At 43.3% G+C, this 19,908-nt stretch overlaps 1 protein-coding gene across 4 annotated transcripts in view; it reads left to right on the plus strand.

Annotated features, from left to right (window-relative positions):
* The window catches only part of ddr1 (discoidin domain receptor tyrosine kinase 1), a 48,412-nt gene that overhangs the window by 24,994 nt on the left and 3,510 nt on the right, over positions 1-19,908 (plus strand). For 2 of the 4 annotated variants that reach the window (XM_073485914.1, XM_073485917.1), the window contains 13 exons: positions 795-942; positions 2,050-2,152; positions 3,457-3,643; positions 6,303-6,549; positions 8,623-8,775; positions 10,219-10,278; positions 11,410-11,576; positions 13,479-13,686; positions 14,716-14,835; positions 17,397-17,698; positions 17,791-17,918; positions 18,636-18,833; positions 18,938-19,205. In XM_073485914.1, the coding sequence (XP_073342015.1) occupies positions 795-942; positions 2,050-2,152; positions 3,457-3,643; positions 6,303-6,549; positions 8,623-8,775; positions 10,219-10,278; positions 11,410-11,576; positions 13,479-13,686; positions 14,716-14,835; positions 17,397-17,698; positions 17,791-17,918; positions 18,636-18,833; positions 18,938-19,205 (2,289 nt within the window). The remainder of the gene's footprint in view (positions 1-794; positions 943-2,049; positions 2,153-3,456; positions 3,644-6,302; positions 6,550-8,622; positions 8,776-10,218; positions 10,279-11,409; positions 11,577-13,478; positions 13,687-14,715; positions 14,836-17,396; positions 17,699-17,790; positions 17,919-18,635; positions 18,834-18,937; positions 19,206-19,908) is intronic. The other 2 variants (XM_073485915.1, XM_073485916.1) reach the window with 2 other exon arrangements.

Raw genomic sequence — 19,908 nt, forward strand, 5'->3', positions numbered from 1 at the left:
GAGTCCACTGTCTCGTTCACGTGTTCACAAATGAAGAAAAGTCACAATTTGAATGTCTTTAAATAAGCAAGGAAACAACACAAGGAACATACTGTTGAGGTTGACTCTCCGTTATTGATGGGATAGAGCTCAATATCCTGTGGCAGTTTAAAATGAATGTTGCGTTGATGGGCTGTATAATTCATCTGCATTTGATTTATTTATTATTTATTGGGCAGTGGAGACGTTTGGCATCACGCCCGCTAAACTTCACTATTCAGCCAAAAGCAGCCTTCACTGCCTGAGATTTCAACACTGTACAATGAATGGCTTACCTTGTGCAGATAAAGGCAGCCTCTTCTTATTGTGCTTGGTAAATGTCCAATATTTTCTGTGGTGATACATTCTGCAGTGTGTTTTGTACCACTAGTACTTTGATAGCATAGGAATTTAGTCCTGCAACAGCCAACGTTTGAGGAAATGAATCTTACTCTTTTTCCCTTTCAGGTGCCGGACAACAAATACATTTAGAACAAATTCAGAATTTGCAAGCTGATGTAAATCTTCAGGTTAAGGCAGCCCACACAAAAACTGTGCCTGAGGCTCATGCTCTAAAACGGGTCCTTCTTTACCCAGCTGTGTGTTTAAATAAAAAGTTCAGTCAGTTAGTTTGAGCTCCAGTGACATTCACAGGACTTGAAGACACAAACTGAATGATAAGTCAGAGCCTTCAGGCCAGATTCGTTAAACTCAGCAGATGACAGGGGAGATGACTGATGTACTGGGTGATTGAATATTTGTACTTCTCCCCATAGGTGGTGTCAGGGAATGAGAACACCTATGACGTTGTGCTGAAGGACCTGGGCCCTCCCATTGTGGCCCGCATGGTGCGCTTCTACCCCCTGGCTGACCGGGTTATGAGTGTTTGCCTTCGGGTGGAGCTCTACGGTTGTTTATGGAATGGTAAGTGTTTGTGTGGAGGTGAGACAGAGACGATTTTGTGACTACTTAGGTATTCATTCTGTTTTTTATTCTGAAGCATGCCCACTCGTATAAATCAGATTGCTTTTCAGACGGTGAAGGTGACTGACTTCAGTTTGTCCTGTATTTACTCCACTATCAGATGCAAAAGGGATTTGTTCGACGGTAACAATTCGAAGTGCATACTTTCTCCATTCATCCCCTGAAGTGATGGGAGGCATTGCATCAAATTTTATAGCCGCAGTCGGGGGTTTTCCATGATAAAAGAAGCCACATGGTGATAAATGGTGTTGGTCTGCTTGTTTCCTGAAGCACAACACTGACTTTATGACCGGCTCACCTCCTCCCCTGCCCCATCCACCACCCTCAGAGAGCATCAAGCTGCCTTTAAATCAGAGCTGTCACCGAGGCTTAAAACGCCAGTTCCTAGTCTGTGACTTCAGGGAGACCATCTTTCTTAAAATGTGCTCTGATGTGGATTCTCGCTAGGAAGTTCAGTTTGTACACAATCCACAGATAATACAGAGTCTTCAGTATGAAAAGTTTTACGCACATTCGGCCTCTTGCCTCAACCCGTATTGGATGTTATGACAGTGTCTCTCTGTGTTTATTGTTTTACACTGGATCCGCCTGACCTTCATGCACTCTTACACGTGTACATTAAACACACATCCACAGGCACTCATTTATGTGCAAACAGAGCATACTGCACACATACTGTAAATCCTATGTGGAGCATTGTTTATTGTAGGTGGCAGAGCGGCGGGCTGTAGTCCGCGTTGCTGACGTCACCTCTGTTCTCAGTGATCGGGCTGATTAGCTGCAGAGAGGCTTGAGTTTCACTGGTTAATGGCAACTGGGGCCCGAGCGGCGGCCCTCTTCGTTTGTTTTACTACCTAAAAACCATCTGTAGCCGTTTCCCCGCGGCGGTGATTACTGTTGGAAGTTGGCTCAGTAAACATGTAGCTGCTCATGACTGAGCTTCACATGCAGCTTGTGGCTGCCTGTCTCTTAATTCGAGCACTAAAAAAGCATGTTTTGTTTCAACAAATATAAGACTAATGCTGAATATTTTTTCTTGTCACTCAGATGGGTTGAAGGCTTACACAGCTCCAGTTGGTAACGTCATGCAACTGCCTGGCATGCCCGTCTATCTAAACGACTCCACCTACGATGGCAGCACAGAGCAAGGGTAAGATATTCAGCCCCTCCAGGTTTTCACTTTTTTTTTTTTTTTTAACATTTTCATTTTTATTTATGAGCAAGCATCTCATCTCCATACATTCCAATAAACTGCTCCCCTGGATTTTGTTTTCACGCGGCCTTGCCTGCAAATTGCAACATGGCTTCCTCAAATGTGATCCTGATAGAGATTCACAGGCGTTAACGGTCAACAATGTGGAGTGAAATGTGCCTCGATCAATGGAATACCAACAGCTTCTCCACAGCACTCATCACATCTGTTAGTACTGACGCGCTGCCAAATCCTTTTCTTGAAGGATTATTCTGGTGTCCGCCTAATCGAAAGGGAATAACATTATTTCTTTTAGCCGCCCTGGGATTTGAGGCGTGTTTCCTGACCATAATGTTTTGGCAGGGAGCAAAGGAGGGGTGAACTAGGAACTGGGGGGAGTCCACACTGTGGTTAATGGGGCTGAAATGTTTTGCTAGCGGGTGAGCTAACACTTTTGATGTAATCCAGACGTGTTTGTAGCAGCATGTGTGTGTTCGTGAGGGAGAGACTCAGGCTGGGATTGAGGGGGCCTATTTGGTGACCCTGTTGTGTTGCTTTGTTCCTGTCGAGGTGTGTGTTTGTATGTGAGAGAGAGGAAGAGGAAAAAGCATGTTTGAATGTGTATTTATGTATATTAGCCTATTTATGCATCTCTGTATGCCAGCGTGTGAATAAATTTGTAAATAGAAAGCCGAGGGCAGTCCACAACATTCGGCATCTCATCATCTCGGCACAGAGCAACATGTTAAAGGATAAGTTCACCCAAAAAGGAAAATTCAGTCATTATCTCTCACCCTCGTGCCGATTGTAAGTCAGGTAAAGTTTTGTAGTCCACAAAATATTTCTGGAGCTTCACAGCAAAACAGCATTCTGCAGCAGCATTCTGAACAACTGAAGTAGATGGGGACTTAAAAAAACAACTGAAAAAAAAAACATGAAATTGCTCCATATTGCATCCAATCAGAGTCTGCGGAAGCCCTGGAATCATAATTAATCACATAATTAACAACCTTTTTAAAGCTGAAATCTTCACTGTAGCTGCTAAGCTGAAATAGTTAGCATGCACCCCGTCTGAAATAGTTGCACAAGCTCTACCACGCATCATCGTATCAATTTTTTTTGTTCTTGCCGGGCTTCTGGAGACTTGGATAATGTCGGACAACGATTGGGGGCATGGGGCTGAGTAGATAATAGTTGAATTTTCATCATTGGGTGAACTCATCCTTTAACCCATGCAGTGCTGTGTTTGTGTGTGTGTGCAGGATGCAGTTTGGAGGCCTGGGTCAGCTGTGTGACGGCGTCCTGGGAGGAGACGACTTCATCCAAACGAAGGAGCTGAGGGTGTGGCCTGGGTACGACTACCTTGGCTGGAGCCGGGAAGCCCTTGGGCAAGGCAGCGTGGATATCGAGTTCCACTTTGAGAAGCCACGCGTCTTCCACAACATGCAGGTAGGCAGCGAATGTCTGTGTGACTGCGCAGAGGGTTATGCAGGACATTGTTATCCCGCTGGAATCTCAGACAGCCTGGAGCTGCCTGTAAATCAGAGATGTCATCAAGGCTAAAAGCTAAACAATTCCCGGTGTGTGTCTTCAGGGAGACCATCCTCCTGAAATATGTGAATTATGAGGCGCTGCGGCTCAGTCCATCCACACACCAGAGATTTTACTGAATCCAAAGACATTTTTATTCACGCTCAGTTTCCCATCGCCCACATCAGATCTGATGGCAGTATATTGTCTTTCTTGTGTTATTTTGTGTAAATTAAAGTCAGACTGTCAGGCACGACTCTGGTATCCCACTGGAATGTCTTTGTTTGTCCTTGTGGCTTTGTGGTTTAGACGCATAGTTTACCTTCTTTATCGGTGCTCATTCACTTCCAGATGAGGACCTTGCATGTCACACCCCTCTCTCTCGATTTCCCCTGCCTGTATTTTTATACTCAACTATCCAGTGAAGGCAAAAGTGCAAAAAACTAATCTAAAATGAACACAACGCAAACTTTCTTGATAAGCCACTTGTTACGCTTTTAGGAGAGATGATTTTAATTAGAATTTGGAGCACCTTGATGAATAAATCTCCATAATAAAGGAGTAAAAGAGATTTTTATTTAACTTTTGTAACTCCTGGATGTTTTAAAATGAGGACACCGTGTAAATTGTTCCTGTGTGAAGACGCAAGTATGCAGACAATCAACTATTTGTTTAATACATTATTTGGTTAATTAATTATCTCATTAAGCAGCAATCACAAGCATGCCATTGTGATTATGACAGGACATTAGGCTGATCTGATGAAACTCCTTAGAAATTCCTGCAGCTCCAGCCAGCGCGACCTCCAAAACAAACCCCAGTAGCAGAGTTATGTTTGTGTGTAATAACTTATTTAATCTGCCGTCTCACATGAAAACTGCATTTTGACTGGAATAGCTCTGCAGCCGTTTAATTAGTTTTAATGTGCCATTGTTTATCATGGGACAGTGCGTCTGCACTCGGCTCTCTGGGTGCCACTGAGTTGCATCAGAGTCTGTTTGTGCGTCTGTGTGGTTTCTGGGGTTAGCTTTTGGAGCAACAGTGGGGGAATGATAATATGAAGCAACCCAGTTTGAGTTATAACTGTGTTTTCTCATTGGACGCGGGCTGGAATGTTGGTTTGGGTGGGATTCACCCTATACATGTGCATATTAAACAGTATGAATCCCCAGCCAGAGTTATAACTGACAAGTAATCTCCAAGCGTTCTGGTTTTGACTCAGATCCAAACTGTCAGTCGTTTTTTTCTTCACATATTCATTATTATTCTAGTGTTTCTCAGTTACCTTTTAAAATCTTTCCCAGCGGTATTCCAAGTGTTTTTCCAAGGCTTATCCTGTTTTCCTGCCTTTTCCCCAGTGTTTTTCCCTCACTAACCTCAGCTGACACACGCCGTTATGCTAGCCTGGCAGAACGGATGTGTCAGACCCACAGGTCAAATAAATAAAGAGTGGGAACCTGAACCTAATTCTACTGTGACTCGTCTCTGCAGTGCCTTAACCTGCACCTAATCACTCTCCCACAGGGAAATCTGCACTCTGACCTTTTGTCAGTCGTAACCTGCACTTCCTACAAGACTTTTAACAGACTGGAGACACTCTTGATTTGTCTTTGTAAAGATCCAGTTCTATCCTTTGGGAATTTATGGAAAACATTTCCTGTGAGCTCATGTGGAAGACGCGGCAACCAAACAAAAAGATCAGAGGGAACTCATAATGTAGGTTAGATTTATGATGAAACAAGCAAAACATAATGAATGCAGTGTTATCCTTTTAAATTAAGCTTTGTGCAGGTCATTGGAGCTGTACTCCCTCAAGGAGTAGTGAGTTACCTCAGCTCTGTTGACTTATTAGGCCCCCACCACCACTACCACCAACATACAGTACATACCTCCACCTCCCATTAGAGTCAGTTACACGTCAACTCAGCATCTGGCACAGCTGTTCTTCCTGCGTCTCGTGTGTGCGCATTAACATGTGGATTAGGTTAGAGTGGCTGGCCTTGCAGTAAGTGTGAGGTTAATAGCTAACCTGTCAGAGCAGCCCTTCTCTCTCAGAGAGAAAAATCTCCTCCTTAATTTTCTATCTCTCAGATCTATAAGTCTGACCTCTCGTTCTCTCATTTAAACGCCCTCCATCTTCCCTCTCTGTCTCTCTTCACCTCAAGCCTCCTCTGCCGCCTTCCAGCCACAACGCCGCCTCATATATTAGATCAGCTTTTATGGATTCTTCTCTCTTTGGCCTTTCCATGCTTGTAAAAACAGGGACGATATATCTTCCGCTCTCCTCCATCTTCCTTCTTTCATACACGCTCTTTTCTTTTCCCTCCCAGTGTTCTAATTTTGTTCATTTGTAGTCCCACTCAGCTTCAAGTCGTGCCAAAGCAATTACGGCCGAACATGATGAGAATGTGTCATTAATTTTGTGTGTTAATTGAATCTCCTCCTGTCTCCCCATGAATAATTAATGATTACGGCCCTAATTTAGTTTTTGAATGTTTGCATGAAAGTTGAGCTAATTCAAATCCGTGCATGGTCAAAGGATTGTCTTGCATCTCTTCCTCCTTGTCTCCTTCTCCAGGTGCACAGTAACAACCGCCACACTCAGGGAGTGCGGGTATTCAACAAGGTGGAGTGTCTTTTTAAACCTGGCATCCTCCAGCCCTGGTCCTCCCCTCTCACTCTGCCCGTGCCTCTCGAGGATCTGAAGGACCCCTCCTCACGACCCATCTCCCTCCCACTGGGCGGCCGGCCGGCTCAGATCCTCCGCTGCAAATTCTACTTCGCTGACCGCTGGCTGCTCATCAGCGAGATATCTTTCCTCTCTGGTAGGAAAGAATTGCAGTCATCATTTATTTCCCCTATGTGAGTTAAAGTATGTGTTTCTGACAGGCAGTATTTCTTCCATAGAGGCTTTGCACTTGCGTCACACAAATCCTGGCAACTATGTTTGGCACTGTCCTGGAGGTACAGCACAGATCTAGCTTTGCCCAAACAATAGCTAAATATAGACAGCAGCAACGGGACAAGAGATACCTGAAAAAGATTGTTGTACTGTGGCTGAAAATCCAACCAGCATTCTTCTTCGAGTTCTTTGTGTATATTATTATTTCTTATAATGGTCTGGGTGAATACTCAACTCCTGATTGGCTGGAGGGTGTCAATTAACTTTTGAAGTCACGCCCCTTCCAGTGGACCCCATGGGACAGATAATTGTTGTAAATGTTTTGTCTTTGGCAAGTGAGCACGGTACAAATGGAATAATGCCCATTGCGGAGGAAACTGTCCGATGCGCTGGCCTCCACATCGTCCATTAATTCCTGATAATGGACACCTCATCGTTCATAATCCCTTACTTTCTTATATTTCTAACTTTCATATCTTTTTCATTTTTTAAAAATCAGCATTTAGAGTGGAAGGCAGAGGAAGTATTTCATTGTACAAGAAAACACCGTGACCTTTAAACTTTGAATGCTCAAAGTAAAAGTCAAATGAAGTAGCCCTCTGAAATCTAATGAGCTAGATTATTTTTCAGACTTTAGGCAACAGACATTCAGAATGAAGTTTTCGTCCTTGATGTGTGCTTTCAATTGATTTAAGGTATCGGTATTTTTTAAAGTCTGGGACCTTGTCCCTTTCCTGGCAGGAAGTCAACAGAAAATTCATGCTGTTGTGCTCAAACATTAGAAGGTGTACTTTCTACCTCAATTAGTGAAAGGTTGAACATGGCATTTCATAAATAAATGGCCTACCGTGAAAGTAGATGCTGTATCAGTTATTCTTTATACCCTCCTTATTTATTTTAAAGTTTATCAGAATCATAAATCACAAATAGAAAAGGTGGTTTCGATATCTTCTGTGATGATAGGATTTATGCCTATCTGATTGGAAGTCAGATAGAGGTGCCCCTGCTGCTCTCCAGCTGAGCTTGCTGTGACTAATTAAACTGTCCTCTCTAATCAGAAACACTGTCAGCTGTGGCGTGATAAGAATCAGCAAAAAGTGCTCCGTAATCACATCCTACCCAGGTAGCTAGAATTACTTGACCCAGCTGTGGTCTGGCGTTTCCAGTGGCTGGACTCGCGCCAGACTGTTGCACCAAACTGGTCTGCTTCGAGGTTCTGGCACCGGCAGTCTGGATACTGGAGCCGACACGACCAAACTACCAAATATTTCAGCCTAATGTTCTTGTTTTTGGTCCTCTGGCGACAGAAGGGTGGATGATCTTTAGTGACAATTGCATTGACTCATCTGTCAACATGGGTGACAAACTGTTAGTGAGCTATCCAGCAGCTGACGATACTGTTAAACACACCACAACACAGAGATGTTGGCAAGTTTTAAACTAAATATAGATGGTTAGTTGGAGGGTGTAATTTCTGCTGCAGGAGATGAAAACAATGAAAACAAAATAAGTAGACGTCATGAAGAAGCGTGGGATCATGGGAGCTGTTGTTGTTTTGTTAAACAAGCATCATTGCAGATGGAAATCTTTCTGTTCAGAAATGTTCAGAAATGGGTTCATGTGATAAAGTTTTTTTCACTTTACATTAAGTCACGTTCGCCGACTTCCTTCCTCGCTCTCTGACGTATCATCTGATACATTTTAATGCAGAAATGTTACAGATTATATCTTTAACTGGCCAATAAGGTAACACTTTGTCAATACATAATCAAGGAATGGCTCAGCTCCCTGTCAAAAACAACATAATTAACAAAATCTCCTGAGATGAATGTTTGTCTAGAAACACATCCAGCTGTAACCACAACCACTGTTTTCCCAGCAGCTGAGGACACCAGATGGTGTGTTGTGCCATACGAAAGACTCGTATAACGTATAAAACTTGAGTCATTTTCATTAAATCCTCCCTTCCTCTCTTTCTCCTTATCTCCTCATCCAGAGCCATATGAGGAGGACGTCACAGACACTGATTCATTGGGTCCTAATCGTCCCGGGATTCCTGACACCAATACCACTCTTCCTCCGATTTACGACATCTCCTCCACTCCCACTTCGAGCCACAGCTCCTCCAACTCCACCCCCGGCCCTTCTGGTGAGTCCTCCAGTAGCTCCTCTTCGTCTTTATCCTCCTCCTCTTCCCCCTCACATCTTCTTGAATCTTTCTTTCCACCAACCATTCTTCCTCTGTTCGTCTCTTTTCGTCACCCACCATGCCACTTCATCTACCCCTCCTTACTGCTCTCTCCGATTCCCCTGATCTCGCTCTCATCACCTCCTGTCGCTGCGCTCGTTTCTCTCTCTCCAGTTGTGATGAGCGTGAGCGTGTCGGCAGTGTGTCTAAGCGATGTGTCACAGGGAGAGCTGAAGGCAGGCAGTGCCAAAGGAGGCCCACGTCTAAAGAGCCTCCCTCTTTATCACGAGAGCTGAAATCCTTTGGATTTGAGCCAAAATTTGCTGAACCTCAGTCACCTCTTATCTTAAGGATTTCATTTCACTTTAAAGGCAGGAGAAATCTGGCTTAACATTAAAGGTTATTTTTTTTATTTATTATTCTTAAAGGGACAGTTCACCCCAAAATTAAAGTACAAGTTTTCCACTTTCCTGTAGTGCCATTTTATCCATATAGATTGTTTTGGTGTGAGTTGTCGAGTTTATGAGTTATCGGCCGTAGAGATGTCTGCCTTCTCTTGAACATAATGGCACTAGATGGCACTCGGCTCAGGGTACTCAAAGCGCCAAAATAATACATTTGAAAAACTTGTCTCTTTCTAGAAATCATGACCCAGTTACTCCAGATAATCCTCAGACCTTCTCATTAGCAGTTTCATCAGGGAACTATTTTACTTCAGCTTCAAACATATCAACAAGCAGAAGGAAGGAAACGTGCATCTAGTCGTGACAGTCTGACAGTTTGTACCATAGGTCATTTATGAAAAACGTAAAAATGTTTTAAATCAAAAGTCAAATCTCGTCCTTGATTTGGAGAATCGTGACACCCCTACTACTCATGGACAAGAGGCTCATGCTTGTGACAGTGGGGGATGTGAACGCTAATGGTGTCCTCCTCAGCTGAGCTGTAACATTAGCTAGCTTAGTTGGCTAGCCTCTCGTCCACACTTCCTTCTGCACGGTGATACAGTTGGTGGGTGTGAATAGTTCCTTCATGAAACTCCTCTCGACAAGGTCTGTGGATTATATTTAGTATGATTTCTGAAAATAGACACTGCTGTTGAGTTTTTCAAATGTACTTTTTTGAGCACCACAAGCCGGGTGCCATCCAGTTCCATTATATTTGTGTGAACGCAGACATCCCTATGGCTGATACCTTCAAAATTAAAACTCACATCTTCAGTTTATTTACAGTATGGGTGGCTTTCAAAAAGTTGTGAAGGTGTGAAATTTTGGGCGTTTGATGGATGAAAAGCCAAATGATCCAGAATCCTGCTAGCCGTGATTTCCTCTCTCTTCATCACCCTCTTCTGAGTCTTCCTCTCTTCTCACACATTCCTCCTTTGTCCATCCCTCGCTCCTCCAGAACCCCCCATCACCACCACCTCCTTCATGACGGACACCACTGGTAACTGGACGCTGTCAGGTGAGCGAGTGAAAGAAAATAAAGAATAGACAGATAGAGAGATAAAGCGAGGGACGGGAGCTAGCTCCATCCGCTCTGGCCCTCCTCCAGCATCTTAAAACTGTCCCAGCGCTCGGTAGAGGGTATGGAGAATAATGGAGGAGGGATTAAAGGGGCAGGCTTTGGCACTGGGCTCTGTCCCCTGGGTTTGAGGATATACAGCTGTAGGAAAAACACTAACAGAGCTATAGTACGTTATATTTATGTACAATAACAACTTGGCTTCCTGCGGTCTCACAAACTGCATGTTTTTTCGGGGGAACTGGCTCCGCTCTACCCAGTTAAACAATAACAGGCCTTTTAAAAAGCTGGAAATGGTTTTCTGTGGCGTGTATGCTGCTTTGTCCTTGTTACTGGCTGTGGTTGAACGGCTTTGTTTGGGTTTATTTATTACCCGCATGGTGTTGAACTGACAAGGGAGTGGGGGGGGGGCTTGTTTTCTGTTGTGACAATGTGGTGTGTAAATCTTTGGCTGGTGAACGTGTGTGTGACAGTGTGCGTTTGCAGGTGTATATGGTGTATACACATAAAAGCATCATATATGGTGTGTGTGCCTGTTTTTTTAAAGGAGCTCTTTGTTCCAAGCCGTCGCGTATTCCTTTAAAGTGGTTTTAAGAGGGTTTTTTTTATGAGCAGACTTTACATTACTGGGGAAGTTCGTCTAGTTTCATCCCTCATTTAAATAACATGCCACATTTGACCTTCAAAGGAGGAAAAAAATAACTGGATGGTGCAGATTAATAGTCAACTACAAAGCTGTTGAGAAGCAAGACAGTGTTCACATTCTGTTCTCTGAGAAGCCCTGTGGTATGAGTGGGCATACTGGATGCATACTCAAACAGACAATCCCCATCAGATGTTTAGTAAGCCTGATGAAACTAAGTTGGTGTGTGACCCCAGCTAGTGCGTGACTGCGCTGAAAGAGCTAATGCACTCTGACTGAACAGTGCATTAACTCATGCAAGCACACAAACACACAGAGAAACGGACGGTGGTGGATATATGCACATCACATCCACAAATGTAACAGCAGGTTTCAGACAATCACGCATACAGACACCTGATATTTCCTCCTGTATTGTCCTCATCTAGATCCAGAATTTGCTGCTAACACTCCAAGGGCGGGGCTTCCTGTAGCCAAAGATGATAGCAGCAATACAGCTATTCTGATTGGCTGCCTGGTGGGCATCATCCTCCTGCTGCTGGCCGTGATAGCTGTCATCCTGTGGAGGCAGTACTGGAAAAAGATTCTGGGCAAGGTGAGTGGAAAGTGAATGCCACATGTAATGACTGAGTTTCATTTAAAAGCAGCCATTCATATGTGCAAGAGAGCTTCAAGATTAATCGAGTAATTGATTTGTTTAATAATCATAACTTTATTTATTTATATATGTTATATAGCATGTTTATAGCAAACAATGAAAGAGTCACAGGGAAACGCAAGTATTACAGTGGCAAATATAAATATCAAGACAACAGAATATATAACATAGGGACACAAAAAAACGTAAAACCTGGATAGAACAAAGGAATCAAAATCAGTGGTTACAGCAGCTTCATACATATGTGTTTTGAGGAGTGATTTAAAATGGGGCATCAATTCAGCAGATAAAAGAGTTTCTCCTGATGATCTCAGGCAGCGCGTTTGGCCGTAAGGGGAGAGCAGCTCGAAGATGTGAGGACGTGCCAATCCAGACAGGGCTTTAAAAGTGATGAAAGGGTTTTGAAATCAATTCTAAAACACACGGGTACCAAACGTAAAGAAGCTAAAATGGGAGTTATGTGGTTTTTTGGAACCAGTTAAGAGCTGAGCTGCAGCATTTTGTAAGTGCTTGAGGCAATGAAGGTTGTCAATATTTTCATGTTTCTTGCCTCCTCTTTGAGTGGTAAACAGAGCAAGATATTCAAGGACATCCTCTTGAGCTTTTGGAAACACTGGTCAACTTTTTCCATCCTTTTTCTGACATTTTTAAATAGTGCAAATCAATTCATAATCAAGTCAAGATAGTAAAATACTTAACACCGGACTTAACCTGCAGGTTTCTCATGTTCACATCAGCAGGCGTAAAGGGTCAGTTCGCCCATGCAGTCTTGGTTTTATAAGCCAAACCTCTGAAACATCTGTCTCTCCTTGATGTCTGTTACCACCCTGGTACAATTGAGGTAAATTACATCACGTTCGTGTTGCTTAAAGCCTTTGGAAACTCCTGATCTATTCACTTACTTTTCCAGGAACAATGCCAACTACTTTCTACAGAATGACCCTAAGTGAGAAAATGTTTTCTTGTGTGGGCTAAGCTGTCCCTCTGAACCAAGTTTAAATGATTGATAGCAGGCTGATATAACAACTGCCTCTCAGCCTGCCTGTCCTTTGGCAGCATACCACTGTATCTCCATCTGGATGTGTTGTGGGGATCTTTTACATTTACTTCTAATTGTTCAAAGATTAGAGGCAGTTTCCACCATCTGCTTTAGGGATTCAAACGATGCACTTATACTTATCTGCCAGTTTTTTAAGAAACAGCAAGATAAAGGTAAAGCAGTCAAACACATCGGTCCTGCAACCAATTCTACCTTCATGTGGGACATAATGTCAATTTTTTAAAGGTCCCATATTGTAGAAAGTGAGATTTTCGTGTATTTTTTTGCCGGTTCTTAAAAGATTTGGGGGTGAACCAACTTTGAACCAGCATGGGCACCAGCCCAGAACCGGTACTTGGTTCATTTTGGTCAGAAAGGGGAATGAGTTGCCTACAGGGCACCTTAAACCTAGACTGTCTCCTAATACATGTAACTTATTAAATGTATAGCAGTGTTTCCCACACATATACTTCACGACCCATTTTAGCATTTTATACCTTTATTTTTTTGTTCGATTAACTTGCGCCCCATGTACAAAAGTTGAGTCCCTATCTGTTTTTCCTGTCATATCTTCAGCTGTCCCATCCATAACTAAGCCACAAAAAAGCCCAATTATATTAGATAAACATTGAATCAACATCTCTCTAAAACAGTTCCAACAAAAACTGAACACTTTCATCTTCATGATGGTGGATTTGTTGCAGGAACATTGTACTAGACTGCATTAGTATTGGCTAGATGTACCAAATAAACTACAAACTGAGCTTTATTACCTACAAATGAGTCCTCTGCTCTCCCAGGCCCAGGGTAGTCTGTCCAGTGATGAGCTGCGGGTTCACCTGTCAGTCCCCTCGGACAACGTGGTCATCAACAACACACACAGCTACTCTAGCCGCTACCAGCGCATCCACACCTTCCCCGATGACCGCGACCATGACAGAGAGGCAGAAGGAGAGTACCAGGAGCCCAGTGCTCTGCTACGGCCACGGGATCACAGAGACAGCACAGGTAATTTATCAACAAGCGTATATGAGCACACAGTTTGCCTTTATATATATATATATGTGATAGGATCAGTGGTTTCTGTTGTAGCTGAGCATTTCAGTCCAAAAACAAATCGTATTCAGCTTCGTAGCGTGACAAAGAACATGAATAGTGTGACATACAGCACGCTAAGATGGAGAAAAACATGCTACATGCTAAATAGATGATGACAGGGATTGATCTATGGTCAACCACAAACAATGGCATGGATTCAGTGGAAAATGTGAACAATGCAGCGTTCCCTATGTACACAATGTATATGTCTGCAAACATCCATGTGGTTTCTGCAGACTGCTCAGTTTTGCGTGCCTGCGTTCATGCCTTTGCAGCCTCAGTTTGTTGATTGAACCAATAAGCTCAAACTCATTTACCGTGGGGGAAACAGCAGAAGGAAACAATGTGGCGTGCATATCACGAAAACACTGGTATTACAATGTATTTCACCACACCAAACAAAAGTAAATCAAACCAAACACCCCGCGAGGAAGACTGCCTCTATGAGGATGCACAGTGCAGAGGGGGCACAAAAGAGCTATTGTTCTGAGAAAAGGGAAGAAAAAGAAAAGAGGGAGGAGAAAGAGAGGAATAAAGAGAGACGAGGCATTCCTTCACTTGCATTTCACCACAGGAGGTCTGCATGCCTTTTTTACTAGGCGCCTGTGTGAGTTTGAAATAACATGAGTAACAGAAACATTATTTCATCCATTGTTTTATTTTTGTTATGTTTGGTTGTGTTAACTTTGCCTGTTCTTGCTATGCTCCTCTGTTCTGTTCTCCATGTGTCACTGCAACCCCTCCTCCTTCCCTTGTTCCATAATGGATATGCTAACGGTGTGTCATGCTAATGGTTTATTGTTGTTTATTGTGTGTGTGTGTGTGTATTTTGTGTCACGTTCCACTTTGTACCATCTGTATGATCCATATCATGGTTCGTCGTGTACCCGCCTCGTCCTGTGCGTGTGTTTGTGTGTTCATGTGTGTGTACCCTCCCAGCCTTGCTGTTAAACAACCCAGCCTATCACCTGCTCCTGTCAGATCACAGAAATGGCTCGAGACCCCGAGTCGTCCCCAGCACCACTCAGGCTCAGGAAAAGAGCCTCAATGTGCCCCAGGGTAAGAGACCTCAGACTGGGCCAACACAGTCAGGAGAACCCCCTCCATCACTACCAATCTATCCAGGGTTGGGGCAGTAGTACTGCTCTCACAGCAGAGATGTGATGAGTCTATCTTGCATGTGTCTGACCTTCATCATCCCTCCTGTTACTCACATTATTAGTCACTCTCATTCACTCACCACTCAACATGACTCATGCTTTGTGTGAAGGGACAGTTTGGTATTTGGGAATTATACAATTTTTCTTACCAGACTGGAAAATTCAGGTCTATTTGTGTATCTGTGGCTCTATTGATGCTAATGTCTTTCTCTAGGTCCCTCTTTTTCTTCTAGACTGAAGTATTTTTGACTGTTTGATGAGTTGACATGAAATTTTGTAAAGAAATGATCATTGCCCAGAGTAGTAAGATTCGGACTTTGGTGATTTGGACTCTGACTTCTAATGAAATACCTGCAAAGCTAACAACATTTTAATTTTTCATCTTCCACAGATGTACTTTGTCTTTAGTGCTGCTAATGAGCAAATGTCAAAATGATAAACTTAGGTGGTTAACATCTTATAAACATTATACCTGTTAACAAAACAATCAAAACGTCCAGATGTGAGGATGTTAGCATTCTAATATTAGCATTTACCTCGGAGCACTGCTGTGTCGAGGTCAGGGGTGTCCAAACTTTTTCCCCTGGAGGGCCAAAACTGCAAGTGAATGAGGGGCCACAGGCAAAATGAAAACACCTATTTTATTGTATCATTTAAGCTGTAAATTGGCACGAGGATCCCTGAATTGACTTCCTGCACAAAGTGTCCCTCTGCTGCCGTGCTCAGATTATGAAAACAGTTTATAACTAGGGATATTTGAAGTGCAGTTTACCTCACAATAAATTAACGGCATGAACATCAATTTTAATTTTCTCTCAAAGGGGCTCTGCAAAACAATAAGTATCAATTTACATGTGTTAATCACTTTTTTATTGGCCAAATGTGAGCGGATAAATGAGACCTTCCTCGTCTCTCTGTTATCTATACAAGCCTGTTTTTAAAATTGTATAACGCAGCAGGCCCCCCTTTGGACAGACCTAATCTAGGTACCTGTAGTCTTATTGTCTCTATGTTCGACAGTGAGCTTAGCTTAGCTTTGACCTAGAAACTCAGATCCCAGTGCTATTGCAGAGTAAAACACTTGGTTGTGTTAATGAGTAGGCAGGTTTTGTTCGTTTCTAGCAGAGTTGATTCCTGGTTGTAAGAGGAAATGCATATCAACAGGGTAACAGACAAACACCGGAGCGCTCTCCATCGAGTGAGGGCCCGTCTGTTCACTCTTGTTTTACTTCGGTTTCTATCGCTCTCCCTCTTCGCCTTCTTTGCCTCCACCACGACAGATGCACTTTCCTTTGTGCTGTAATTTTCGCAGGAAAAATCTGTCCCGGTTGGCTGGCCAATTAGCAAAGTAAAAGTGAGGTTTATAGGGAACCAATCTGTACGCAGACAGTGCAATCAATATTTACTTCAGAATGATAAGTTGAAGCTGAAAAGTTGTCTAAAGTAATGTACGTGATATAGGTTCAGTTCTTTGTTGGAAACTGAGAGGCCTGGTGTCAAACTTTACTCAATACTTTTACGAATAATACAGCCAAAATCTTGACGTGTAATGGAAAGTTTCCAGTCATCAGCATTATGATTCTAACAAAGTTATAAGAACTTAGTATTCGAAAGCCACACTCCCGGCAAGGTTTTGACTTATGTGCGCTGTCAGAACCTCATGGAAAGATGAATAAGTTGAGTGTTAGATTGTAACAACTTTTGATGAATTGAAACTTTACGAGTTCCTTGAATTTTATCAGCAAGTACAGCAGTGAAACAATGCAATGTTCTACAAAGATTCTTGAAAAGTCCGCTCATCCATCACAACAACGTCAGTTATGTGTTTTCCTGACTTTGACTGCTACACGATCCAGTAGACATCAAGGAAATGAGACAGGAATAATAAGAATAGGCCGTGCAAGGCCAATCCCCAGTGTGGCCAAGGTCTTTTAGTTGTGCCCAACCTTGAATTTGAAACCCAAGCAGACAATGATAAATTATATTGCACTCGTTCAAAACAAGCAAAGACATAAGTAGTTTATAGTAAAGACATTTTTATGGCTAAAACTTTTACACGTTTGCTTTTTTACCATCTTATCAAGTTTAGCTGTTTGTCCTCTATTTTATTGCTTTCAGGTTTTCTTTTTAGCCATCTCTGTAACTTCATCATCTTGTCCTTTATTGTATCAGCTTCATTTTTCTTTTATAAGCTTTATTTTTTGTGCAGAACCTTATGGAGTTTTGTTTTTGAAAAGTGGTTTACAGAGATTTCTTCTCTCTTAATATCAAATCATATTCCCCTGAATCCAGACGATCCCTTCATAACAAGCTGTCTGAATACTTGTCTGAATTTTTGATATCATCTTATTCGTTCACTCACAGACTGTCTTAAAGCAAAAATAATTAGTTTTTAATCACACGGTTCTTCTCCCAGCATAAATCTTCATTTCATCCACCCTGTCTGTCTCCTCCCTTCAGCCTGTGGTTTGGACATGGACATGGAGAAGGGTTTCCCCCCGACTCAGGAGGAGCCTCCTCCCTACCCCGGCTCCCCTCCTTACCCTTCCCTGTCTCCCCCCGTGTCCCCCCCACTGCCTCCCAGTGTTCCTCATTACGCTGAGGCAGACATCGTGAGCCTGCAGGGTGTCAGCGGTAACAACACCTACGCCGTGCCAGCCTTGGCCTCCTCGAGCCCAGGAGCCGACGCCGGCCCGCTGCCGGAGCTGCCGCGCCAGTGCCTCATCTTCAAGGAAAAACTGGGAGAAGGCCAGTTCGGAGAGGTGAGGACTGACCTGGAAAAATGTTTTGTGGGTGTGGGCGTGGGTGGAAGGGTGATTGTGCTCTAACAATGTCTGCATTTCTCTGGTGAAAGGTGCACCTGTGTGAAATCGAGAGCCCTCAGGACCTACCCAACTTGGAGTTCCCCTTCAATGTGAGAAAAGGTCGCCCTCTTCTGGTAGCAGTGAAGATACTGCGCCCGGACGCCTCCAAGAATGCCAGGTCTGTAACTTCACACATAGCTGAGCTTGGCTCCTGTGTGGTTCACAGTTTTTCTTTCAGCCTTTACAGCCTCTTTCCTCTTCTCCACTTTTGAATGTGTTCACTGAACTGCAGCATTGAATTTCATGAATAAATGGGTAGATTTAGAGGTGCATGCCAGACATATGAGATAGGAAATTTGATGGATTTCCTTGAGAAGTTTGGTCGTAAGCTGGTAATCAACTGCCTGACATTACTTACATTTTCAGCTTGAGCAGGACAACATTTTCTCACATTCTAGCCCCGATTCGGTCCCCCAGCTCCTCAGAAAAAATGTCTGGACCTCTGTGAATTTTGCCTCTTTTCATCAGCTGCTTGTTTACTTTGGCTGTCAGCCTTGTTTGCGCTGGGCAGGTTAAATCAGCTCGTGTGCCCGAGTGGCTGTCCACAGGTTTGTATGGGAGATCACTGAGAGACCGAGCAGCACAAACATATTGACCAGCAAAACAAATCAATGAAGTGGAAAGCCACATAGCACTGCAGAATGAGGTGCTGATTCACAGGAGAATCAGCAGCCTTCTCACTTAAGTGGTGACAAGAAAATGTTGCCTGATGAGGCTTTAATATTTTAAGAAGAAGATGTAACTTAAAATCAACATCTTTTACTCTTTATTCCTCCTTTGCTTTATCTTTTCTTTCCCCTCTGATGCATTTCACTCTTCATACTCGCCCTCATAGGAATGACTTCCTGAAAGAGGTGAAGATCCTGTCTCGCCTGAAGGATCCGAACATCATCCGTCTGCTGGGAGTGTGTGTGAGCAGTGATCCCCTCTGTATGGTCACTGAGTACATGGAATGTGGAGATTTGAACCAGTATCTGTCCCACCGAGTGCTTCTGGACAAGACAGGGCCGTCACACAATACTCCAACCATCAGGTAAACATGAAATATATACACAGATATACACAAATATAAATGGAAACACAGTCGCTCAGCTTTGATTAATTATCATCCCCTCCATCCGATAACATTTCCCCCAGTTACCCAGCGCTCATCTCCATGGCGAGCCAGATCGCGTCAGGAATGAAGTTCCTCTCCTCCCTCAACTTCGTGCACCGGGATCTGGCCACAAGAAACTGTCTGGTCGGGGGTGAGAGGGGTGAGAGTGAAGATGATCGGGGCGGTGAGCGTCACATCAAGATAGCCGACTTTGGCATGAGCCGGAACTTGTATGCTGGAGATTACTACAGGATCCAGGGCAGAGCTGTGCTGCCAATCCGCTGGATGGCCTGGGAGTGCATCCTCATGGTGAGAGGACAGGAATGTGTGCTTGTGCATCTGATGGTGTGTGATAGTACAATACTGTATGTGACATTGTTGTTCAGAATCCACTATATTGTCACTACTATACTTATCCATGATCAAAAATACCAACTACTTTAAGATGAATCTGTTTCACAGTCAACAGCTCACCTGAGATTTCTTCCTGTTTTTCTCCTCACTTGGTATTATTGAAGATTTCCGCTTGTATATGCAACAACAGGAAGTTGTTGACTGTAAACAGTGGTAGTCTTTGTGTGGCAGTAAATACAACTTCTGGACTCACTGAGACATGAAATTCAGAGGAAATGAGTCAAGCCCCTTTCATTCCTTCTAAAAATATCTCAATCAATCCAACTTAATGTGTTTTGCATCTTGCATAAAGGACAGAGCATTTAGCAGCTTACTACAGAGGCCCGCAGAGCTCAACGCACTGCAATTACAAACACATGCAAATAGACAAAACACAAGCAAACAAAGGAAATATCTTAAATGCCAAAAGAAGCACGATGGCCGACCTCAGTAAATTCTTCAGCCACAAACCATGGCATCAACAAGCCTGTCCCAGTTTTTAGTTTCCCCTGGAAAGTTTCTGGTGTTACCCGTTCTGCTTGCAGCGTTTCTGTATTTGGTTCTGTTTTCTCACTTAATGTTGTTGCAGATGTTCGATGTTATCTTAATTTGCTTGTAC

The sequence above is a fragment of the Pagrus major genome, chromosome 17 (genome assembly GCF_040436345.1).
Source record: "Pagrus major chromosome 17, Pma_NU_1.0".
In the NCBI taxonomy this organism is placed as follows: domain Eukaryota; kingdom Metazoa; phylum Chordata; class Actinopteri; order Spariformes; family Sparidae; genus Pagrus; species Pagrus major.